Source organism: Protopterus annectens, chromosome 8.part0 (assembly GCF_019279795.1).
Source record: "Protopterus annectens isolate FY-2018-M chromosome 8.part0, PAN1.0, whole genome shotgun sequence".
NCBI lineage: Eukaryota > Metazoa > Chordata > Ceratodontiformes > Protopteridae > Protopterus > Protopterus annectens.
The window spans coordinates 1,389,645,739-1,389,656,983 of NC_056741.1; the positions used below are offsets into that span (position 1 = coordinate 1,389,645,739).

An 11,245-nucleotide genomic window follows, 5' to 3' on the forward strand; every position below is an offset into this window, starting at 1 on the left:
TACTACAAGATAGAGCAAAATCCTTAAAAGGTAAGACACCCTTGATCACTATAAGTAAAAAACTAAGAGCTCTCATAAAATCATCCAAAGCAAATTTTGAGAGAAAAATAGCTAAAGACTCAAAAGACAATCATAAGGCCTTCTTTAGCTATGTTAGAAACCTGGGAGGAAACTCCCAGATATGCTCAGAACTAGTTCAAAATGATGTGAAGATTACTGATCCTACAGACATTGCCAACATACTGGCTGACAGGTTCAGTGCAAACTCCCCCCCAAAAGGAGAGATATCTATACCAAGCGATTGCAGCCCCCCAAACATCTCCAACGCCCAAGTGAGAACTGCTCTCTCCAAAGCAAAACACAGCATCCATGGGACCTGATGGTGTCCCCGGCTGTGTGCTCCACGAACTCAACGAGGAATTAAACCCACAGCTAGGACAGCTGTTTAATCATAGTCTTACCTCTGGATACGTACCCAGGGAGTGGCGCACTGCAACTGTGGTCCCACTTCACAAAGGCGGTGCCTCCACCGACCCTGGAAATTACCGACCCATTAGCTTGACAAGCCTTATCTGCAAAGCCATGGAGAGGATCATAATGGACCTCATAAATAAAGACATAGGAAATTTGCAGACTTTGGATCCATCCCAGTTTGGCTTTGTCAAAGGCAGATCATGCCTTCTAAACTTGGTTGACTTTTTCAAACAGTCACCAAAGCCATTGATGAGGGAAAGGCAGTCCATACAGCCTACCTCGATCTGGCGAAGGCCTTGATACAATACCCCACTCGGGTATCATTGAAAAACTCATCAGCTTAAATGTTAACCCATACATCACAAGATGGGTTGCAAACTGGCTGAGTGACAGAACCCACAGGGTCAGAGTTGCTGGCCATGTCAGACTCAAAGCCTGTCACAAGTGGTGTACCACAGGGCTCAGTCCTGGGCCCACTCTTGTTTGGCATCTACTTTTCCAAGTACAAGCAAACACAGGAGGGTTATGGCTGACAAAGTTTGCAGATGACTGCAAACTGGGCCATAGTAGAAAACACATCTGACACAGATATCCTTCAGAAGGGTCTCACAGAAATGGATAACTGGTGCCAGAGCCATGGCCTAAAGTTAAATGCCAAAAATGCATAGTCATACCCTTCGAAAAACAAGGTTACCCCTAGCTACCAAATAGGTGGCAATCCACTGAGCACAGAAGAAGTTATCAGGGACCTGGGGACCCAGGTTGATAGTAGTCTGTCATTCGACACCCATGTAGCTAAAGTAGTTAGGAAGACCTTCTACATTGCCCACCTTATCATGAAGGGATTCTCATCTAGATCAAGGGAGGTCATAGTCTCCCTATACTCATCACTCATCAGACCAATGATTGAGTACAATGCCCCATTCGGAATGTATCTGACCCGACACTTGCAGCAGCTGGAGAGGCCACAAAAGTTCCTCACCAAAAGGATAAAGGGTCTCAAACATCTGTCCTATGCTGCCTGACTGAAAGAACTCCAGCTCTATTCAGTCGCTTACCACTTGCTCAGAGGTGACCTTTGCCTAACATACAAGGCCATGTCAAACCCAGATTTGATGAATATGCTTCACCTCAAAAAATCTAGATCCATCAGAGCCACAAGGGCGAGAGACTTAAACCTCGACATGGCTATTAATAGGACGTGCTGGAGGGATAGATTCATCACCCAAAGACTCCCTATGCTGTGGAATAAAATCCCGGTATATGTGAGGCAGAGCACCTCGCTGGCCTTGTTCAAGAGAAATCTTGACCAATGGATGGGAGATCGCAGATATACCCCAGGGATTACCTCAGTGTCACTGCTCGACAGAGGCACAGCAAAATAATGGGTATAGTTCCCCATACTAAAGGGGTGGCGTAAGCCACAAAACTATGGGCTAGGCTTGTAAATGCCCTCGGGCAGATAGCCTAGTATGAACCTATGAACCTATGAACCTATGTTGGAGCCATAATTGTCTGCACTGGGAACTCCGCGATAAGGAGGACATGGCTGGAGCAAGAATGAGTTGGGGCAGTGCCGAGCCTGGAGCCGACAGGGTTACAGGTGGCAGCATTAAAGTAGTAGTCAATTTCACCTTTTTATGAGTCGACTTCCTACGATCTCCAGAGGAAGATGAAGTAAGCGACCTCAATGAGGAAGAGGAAGAACGCCTTTTGCGGGGTTTAGCAGGAGGGGGTGAGCCCTCTGACCCAGAAATAGCCTCACAGAAAGGAGATTTGAGAAGACTGTTCAAGATTAATTTGTTCTTTCTCTCGTTAAGAGTCCTGGTCAAAGAATTTCTACAAATCCCACATGGGGGATCCACAGTAAGCTGGGAGACATTCAAACAATAAACACATAAGTCATGGCCATCGGAAAGCAGTAACTTATGGCCGCAATCCTTACACTGCTTAAAACCACTATTTTTCTTGTCAGACATAATGATGGGGAAAAGAAGGATTACCAATGATGGTAATGAAGAATTACCTCAAAGGTAAGAACAAGGTAAGAAAAAGGTAATAAAGAAAAATAGACTAAAGGGAGAGATTATTAAGTATACTATAGGGCAGGAGAATACTAGCAGAAACTGTTTGAAAAACTTTAAAGTAAAAATAATCTATAAAACTTTCAAAAAATTAGACAGCTGAAGAGAGTGGCTTGACACAGCTGTACAGCAACACGGCAAACGAGATCTGAGGTAACAGGGATCAGAGCATTCTGGGTAGGACCGTGGCTCGAGAGTTTTTGGCTGATGCGAGCTTGATATTTGGCCGGCTTGGTTCTGAGGACAGAACCGATAACCCATCAGTAAGGAATGAACAAAGATTAACAACATCATATCATTTGTTACATTAAGTGCACCTTTGTCTGCACTGGTAGTTGCTCAGTGGTAAACGTTCTTAATTGTTATAGTGTTTCATAAAACCAGTATCAAGGTTCAATCCACTCTCTGTTTACCTCTCTTGTTACCAGTGGCCAAAATAATCTGTGTGCTGACTCACTTTTAATATTATTTGTGTGGAAGAAAGTCCACGCTGCCAAGGTAATCTTTGTAAATACAACACATTGCACACTGCCTTCTTTCCCCAATATCACAATCACATGAATATTGTTTTTCCAAACCCAGTCATCTTGAAAAGCTTGCTTTGCCTTCAGCATTGCAGATGTTGCCTCTAGGCTAATGTTTTGCTCCTTCTTACTTTATTCTTCTCCTGCAGTGTCAGTATAGCATCTGGGTGGTCATTTACTATCTCATCAACTTCATTTTTCATTTGAATTCATCATTATTAGCTATTAGTTTATATTTACCCTTTTAAATATCAGTCAGGATTGTCTTTAATTTACCTTTGCTACATCTTTAGTTTCAAGCACATCCCAGCTTCAGACAAAGACAGTGGCTCTTTATCCAGCATGTGGTGGACTAACACTCCTGGTATTTTGTTAACTCATTAGTTCCACTGCTCTTTTTCAGTCTCTTGACTATTTTTATCATGCATAACAAACAAGCAATCATTCAAAAACAGTTCCATTGACTTATGTGAACGAATCATTACTTTGTAGTCTATTTACTCAATCTTCTACAAGGTCAACAAGAAGGATGTGCTTCCCCTTAGAACACCTTAGTAGAAATAGTACAGTTGTGTACACTTACCATAAATGTAGATGTTCAAGTGTATTCACTGTTGCAGTCATTACATTTGGGTAATCTGCTGGCAGGTTGCCCTCAGTCAGCCTGATTAACAAAGTCTTGAGTCCTGCGTTGGTTGCTGTCCCTTCTTCCATGACGTCAGGTCATCAGGGGTATAAAACATGCAGCCGATGACATTACATTAGTTTTTCTTACCCAAGATGTCAGGTGCCCCCCCCAAATGGGGAGCAAATAAAATTAAAAACACAAAAAATTTACCTCCAACCAAAAGCAAATACACCAAAAGGGCTTTTAAGCATAGTGAGAGAAAGTAGAGGTATAGCCAAAGAAAAATAGGGGCTGGAGGTAGGGTAACCAGGACTGCAACAGTGAATACACTCAAACTTCTACATTTATGGTAAGTGTACACAACTGTACTATGTTCTTCATGTTTCACTGTTGCAGTCAATACATTTGGGTAGATTCCCAAAGCTATGGTTGGGTGGAGGGAATTATACAGCATTAGGACCAGCTATAAGACCCTGCAGGACAGCAGTGGCAAAGCCAGCTCTGGATTTAGAGAAAAGTGGTAAATGGTAATGTTTGGTGAAAGTATGAACTGAGCTCCAGGTAGCAGCTTCTAGAATGTCCCTGGTAGGAACACCTCTGAGAAAGGCTGTTGAAGTAGATGCAGCCCTGGTGGAATGTGATCTGATCCCCTGGGGGATAGGGTTTATCATGGTTCATATAGCAGAAACAAATGCAATGGCTTATCCATTTGGAAATGGTTTGCTTTGAAATAGCCTTTCCATCTGCCCCTGCAGCAAATGCCACCAGCAGTTGTTCAGATTTTCTTTGAGATTTTGTCCTGTTTGAGTAAAATCTAAGTTGTCTGTGTACATCCAATGAATGCAGAATCTGCTCCCCCTTGTTCTGTGGATTGGGAGAGAAAGTTGGCAAATGAATGGTTTAATTAAGAGCCACACTGGATACCACCTTAGGCATGAAGGATGGATTGGTCCTGAGAGATACCCTGTCCACATGAAAAATTATGAAAGGCTCCACTGCCATAAGAGCCTGTAATTCGGAAATCCTTCTAGCTGAAGTGACTGCTAAAAGCAAAGCTGTTTTCCAGGAGAGAAATTTCATGCCTGCAGTAGCAGCTGGCTCGAAAGGAGGGAAAGTGAGCTTTTCCAATACAAAATTGAGGTCCCAGGCAGGGGTTGGAGCTCTCCTGGGTGGTCTTAAGTTGTTGGTCCCTCTGAGATACTGCTTTAGCAGAGGATGAGAGGAGGGGAGGTTCTGTGTTGTAATGAGCCGAAATGGTTGAGGCATGGATTTTTATAGAAGAAAAGGACAGGCCCTTGTGAAGCATCTCAGTTAAGTATTGTAAAATCTGAGGAATGTTGGGCACTGCTGGGCTTATCCCTTGAGATTGATTCCAGGCACAGAATCTTTTCTATTTGTCAGCATAAGATTTTCTAGTACTAGGCCTTCTCGTCTCCAAAATGTCATCCATCACAGGTTTGCTGAGGGATGTTAAGGGTGAATTTAGGTGATTAGCCACGATGCAAGATTCAAAGTTTGGAGCTGAGTGTGCAGAATTTGGTTGTTCTGCTGAGATAGTAAGTAAGGTGTCTGAGACAGGTTCCACGGTGAAAGGTGTGACACATTGCGCAGGAGTGGGTACCAGTGTTGGCAAGGCCAGTCTGGAGCAATCAAAATCATTTTTGGTTTGTCCTGTTTGACTTTTAGTAGAACCTTGGAGAGCAGAGGCAGAGGGGAAAAGGCATAGACTGATATGTTTTTCCAGCTGAAGGATAGAGCATCCACTTTCCAGGTTGTTTTGTGATGAATTCTTGTGCAAAATTTGGCCAACTGATAGTTCTGTGGTGAGGCAAAAAGATCTATGTCTGGGCTCCCTCATTTGCGTGTCAACATGTTGAAAATCCATGGTTCCATTTTCCATTCATGTAGGTCCATGAGATTTCTGCTTAGTTCATCTGCCAGAGTATTCATCTTTCCTGGCAGGAATTGAGCTTGTAGTTGTATTTGATAGGTCAAGGCCGTGTTCCACAATGCCATGGTTAGTCTGCAAAGGGGGTAGGAGTGTGTACCCCCCTGCTTGTTTATGTACCACATAATTGTGGTGTTGTCTGTCTTTATCAGTAGTTGTCCTAGATGAAGGTAGTCCTTGAAGGCTGCCAGTACATTCAGTACATCTAGCATTTCTTTTTGATTGATATGAAGGTGCATTTGATTTGGGCTCCAATTGCCCTGAATGCACCTCCCGGACAAATGTGCCCCCCAAGCATAGTCTGATATGTCTGTAGTTAGGGTTTGGGTAGCAGGGGGTGATGTGAATGATAGTCCCTTGTTTTGGTGGCAGGCCACTGCCCACCATAGGAACTCAAGTTGCAGGCAAGGTATGATAGGAATCATTGTTTCCAGGCTGTGACAATGCTGACTCCATAGACTTTTTAAGTACCACTGAAGTTTCCTCATATTCAGTCTTGCATGTAGAATTAGAAGAATGCAAGAGGCCATGAACCCCAAGGCTTGCAGTATTTGCCTTGCAGAAAGCAGGGGTTTTGTGGCCACCTGTTTGAAGTAAGTCACCAAATGAATTTGCTTTTCTGGCACAAGGAAAGCCATCTGGGCAGCTGTATTCAAGCTTGCACCCAGGAATGTAATTTTTTTGAGAGGGTACCAGTTGTAATTTCTTTTCATTTATAATGTACCCCAGACAAGTTAAAATCTTTTTTACAAATGCCAGATTGTTTAGAAGAGTGTCCTTGTTTTCTGCCTGAATTAGACAATCATCCAGGTATGGATATATTTGAATATTTCTTTGTCTGCAAAATGCAATTACTGTTGCCAGGCACTTTGTAAAGACCCTGGGTGCAGTAGATAAGCCAAAGGGCAGTGCAGAGAACTGGTAATGCAAGTAGCCTGCTTTGAAGCGGAGTTATCTTCTGCAAGATTCCCAGACTGGGATATGCAGGCAAGCCTCTTTTAAATCTAGAGTTGCCAACCAGGCATCTTTGCTTAGCATAGGAAGTAACTGGTGAGGAGTCAGCATCTTGAATTTTGGAATGTCCAGGAAGGTGTTTAAAGTAAATAAGTCCAGAATTGGATGCCATGATTTGTCTTTTCTGGGTACCAGGAAAAGTCTTGAATAGAAACCTTGTCTCTTTTCCTCTTCTGGTACTGGTTGAATAGCCCCCATGCTCATGAGGGAAAGTACTTGTTTCTGGGCCTCTGCCCACTGATTTGGGGGCAGATCTGGCCATCTGTTTGGAATTGGCAATGTTTGGAAATGAAATCTGTATCCCTGGGATACAATATTTAACACCCATTTGTCCCGGGTTATAAGCTGCTAGTTTCTTGCATGAAGAGCCAGTTTCCCCCCCAAAGGGGTGGCTAAAAGGTAAGTGCTTCATAAGTGTAAAGGGAAGTCATTGAGACTGCTTTCCATAGAGAGGTGTCTTGCTGTTTCCAGATTTGGAAGAGGAGGCACCCCATTGTTTTGTTCTGAAATCCCCTTGTGACTGAAACCTGGAGCCTTTGGAATGTCTGGGCTTGACTTGAGTGATACTCAAAGGAACTGGAAAGGACCAGTTCTTAGTAGGCCAGTGCCTACTAAATCTTGGAGGTTGCACTTGTAAGAAATCTTTCACAGTTTGCATAGATTTAGCTTTATCTTCCATCTTTTTTAAAACGTCTTCAGCCTTATTACCAGAGAGACGATCCTGTTGTAAAGGAGCATCCAACAATTTTGCTTTAACATAATCTGGCAGATTTTGCTCTTTGAGCCAAGCATGCCTTCTTAGCACAGAACCAGTTACAGCAGCCCTGCATGAGGCCTCCAAAGAATCCAAACCACATTGCAAAGTATGTTTTCCAACTTGTTCAGCTGAATGCTATAAATCCTGTAAATCTTTGTTTTCACACAGTCAGAAATTAACATCATTTTCTGTTTAAGCAGTCCCATGATATGCTATTGATATTTTAGCACATGAAACTGACAGTTTAAAGCCCTTATTGCCAAGGTTGTAGAAGTGTAAACCTTCTTACCCCATTTATCCAGCGCCCTGGAATCTCTATCAGAAGGGGTAGGATTTTTAGCAGTAGAAGCCTTAATGCCCTTGGGACCCTGAGAAATGGTTTCAGGATCTGCAACAGGATTTTTGAAAAGGAATTTGTTGGAGTCAGGAACCCTGTAGTATCTGTCTGTCTTACAAGGAGCTGGAGGCAGAGAATCAGGAGCCATACTAGATTCTGAAAAAACATCATCAACAATGTCTAGAACAGGAGGTATAGCCAAAGGCCTGTGCTGAGGAAGAAGAAGAAAACCCCTAAGACTCTTTTTAGATTCAGAGAAATCCTGACTATCCCAGTGGAAATGTTCCCTTAAGATAAGCAAAGTTTCCCCAAAGGAAAACTCCTCAGTGGGGGAAGCAGAAGGAATGGAGGCTTCTGAATCAGAGTCCTCATAAGTAGGTATAGACAATTCCTGTTCATTAGAAGAGTCAGAAGAAATAGAATCCTGTTCAGAAGATTCATAATCAATGTCTTGCCTAGGCCTCTTAGAATGGGGGGGGGGGTTGGCTACCCCTGATCAGAGTAATTAAATCTTCAGCCATTTTGATCATTTCTTTTTTAGGCATAGGGGCCTGCACATGTGGCCCAGGCATTGTTTTTTTAGGCATAGGTCGATATTTTGGCCTTAGTTTTGAAGATGGCGTCGGTCTAATATACAAATCTGTAGGCCTGAAAACACCCTAAGAAGCCGGTACCTGCACAATGGCTCTGGACCCATCCAAGGTAGAGACATCCACGGGTTCTATACTTGAAGCATCTCGCGGCATACCGGACTCCAAATGGGTCTCAGTAGAGGCCTGCGAATCAGAAGTAGGCGGGTATCGGGCTGCGAAAGCACCTCACTGAGTACCGGTGATCTGGCGATCGGCTTAGGAGAAGCGTCGTTGGCAGTTTTGGACCTCAACGGCCTGCCTCTGCCTTTTTCTTTGTGTTTTTTAGGTAATCCGGTGGTCTGAATGCTAACTGACGACATTTCTGGATAATTAAAGCGTGAGCCAAAATATTTAGAAGCAAAAATGTACCGACGTTTGATAGTGCGTTGATTAAATAAAGCATAAAACTGACAGCAAGGTACGTTGTGGTCAGGGCATAGGCAAGGAATACAGTACAAATGAAAATCCTTATGAGGTATTTGCTTCTCGCAAGTAATGCAATTATTAACTTTTACTGACATCAGTAAGTAGCAAGAAAAAGTTTCCCCAACGGGGTACTTAGCTTTTTAGTTGAAGACTTCGGATTTGAAACTCGAAAACAAAAATTTCAGGAGTCGGCCGACCAGCACTTGTGAACTGCTTCTGCTTCAGGCACCGCACGACAAGAAAGACTAATGTAATGGCGTTAGCTGCATGTTTTATACCCCTGATAACCTGATGTCATAGAAGAAGGGACAGCAACTGACGCAGGACCCAAGACTTTGTTAATCAGGCCGACTGAGGGCAACCTGCCAGCAGATTACTCAAATGTAATGACTGCAACAGTGAAACAAGAACATCACAAGATGCACACTCATGTTGCTCTTCACTTATAATGGCCAAAGCATTTAAAATGCCATAATGATTAACAGTAATGATTTTTTTAGTAGTTCTTTCTAGCTGACATTACATTAAAGAAAATTCTCAGGTCCTTGCATATAAAAACCAGCTAACAAATTAATTGTTAAATGCAATGCCAATATTAGATTCATTTTCTATTTAACAAAGTGAATGGTGACAATTCTAAACAGCGAAGGATTGCAGCACCCTTGTCATTAGCAGAGGTTTTCATTAAGATTTTTAGTATTAGGCATTTTCCCAAAATGCCAGTATCATAGTTTTCATTATGTATTTCTGCCTCTTTGTAGAGTGTCATGGACTGAGAAACAGGAAAAGCTGCGACAACGAATCAAGCGAGTTTTGAAATGTGATGTCACTTCTAGCAACCCGCTGCACCCTGTTTGTGTTGAACCAGCTGATTGCCTAATGACATCGCTGTGCTTGGAGGCAGCTAGCAAAGACCAAGAGACATATTACAATGCTGTAAAAAACATAAGTACATTGTTAAAGCCAGGGGGAAGTCTCATAATGAATGTAATGCTGAATCAAACTTTCTTTAGGGTTGGTGATCGAAAATTTTCATATCTTGCCTTTAGCAAGGAATTTCTAACTAAAGTGCTAAATGAGAATGACTACATTATACAGAAACTAGAAATCCTACATGGCCCTGACAGGGCTACGAATACTCATTCTGATTATGAAAGTATTGTTTTCCTTGTTGCACAAAAACAAATTTGAAGGTGGTAATTACATTAACTGTATAAGATAAGATATTTACTGCAAGGCTAAACATTACCAGTTTTATATGGTAGAGTAAAACATTATTGAAATGAATGTACTGTTACTACTACCATAAAGTCTATCTAGAAGATGAACATTTATTGTACTGCACATCTTAATTAATACAGTTTTTTTTTTTCACACCACAGGCATATAAAATGCTTTACTGTACATGTTAAAGAAAGATAGAAAATACATGATTTCTGCTTAGAATATTGTTGCTTCATTTTATTCATTTATATTTGCTAAGTACCCATAATGAAAAGGTTTGATCTCTATTGGAAACCTGACCATATAAAGGAATTAAGTGACTAATACGACTAGATAAAGATCTGTCCAATAAAGTATGCAACCAACTCTGATGTGGTCTTGCCTAGGTGAATGGTCTGCTCTGCCCCGCATCATACAATCATACTGAAAGTGAATACATTTAATAAACAATAAAAAAAATAATTATCCTGCATACAAACCCTGATTCATTTCATGCATGCATGTGTATATGCATTTAATAAATTTATTAAAAATGTTCTTTCCATGTGTTTGCATTCAGTTACTGTTAAAAATACTTTTTAGACCATTTTCCTGTTAATTTTGCTATTCTTTACATCATGTTTTCTCACTAATAATAGTCTCAACTTCCCTGCAACTAGACTGTTACATTCTTCTTTGTGGCATAATTGCGTTGTAGTGCATGGAGCCTTGTAATTATGCTCCAAAAAGGGAGAAAAGATCAACCTGTTACATGCTTCTGTAGTATGAGACCTGACTGCAACAATGCTTCCAGAAATGTGTAACATATGTTACATCCTGCCCCAAATTACAGTCCATCTTATGCCACATATTACATCATACAGTTATATACCAAGCCTTCTGTGTTTCCGCCCAGCAGTAATCATGAGATTTAGACATAGGGACATTTGCCAGCAGATGGTGAAAGGTCAGTGGCTTCATCTCAGAGTGCTCATATAATTGTGCTGGTGTTGAGAAATAAGGCTTTGGTCTTTGTGGCTTAGACTACTACATGAACAGATTAAGCTTTATGAGGTACAAAGCATTTGATTTTGTGCACAGTTGTCCTTTGCACAGATAGTAATAGGATGCATTCTGAAATGGGCAATATTAATCAACTATAATGTTATATGTTTGGTATCAGAAAACTGATGTGATTAGTCATTCGTGGAGTCCTTA

The 11,245-nt window shown here is 41.7% G+C and overlaps 1 protein-coding gene across 1 annotated transcript in view; it reads left to right on the forward strand.

The window, feature by feature from the left end:
• The window catches only part of LOC122808097 (nicotinamide N-methyltransferase-like), a gene marked incomplete at its 5' end in the record, with an annotated part of 57,029 nt that extends 46,444 nt beyond the window's left edge, over window positions 1–10,585 (forward strand). The window contains 1 exon segment of the mRNA XM_044079069.1: window positions 9,586–10,585. Coding sequence (XP_043935004.1) covers window positions 9,586–10,015 — 430 coding nt within the window.
• Between the last annotated feature and the right edge of the window lie 660 nt (window positions 10,586–11,245).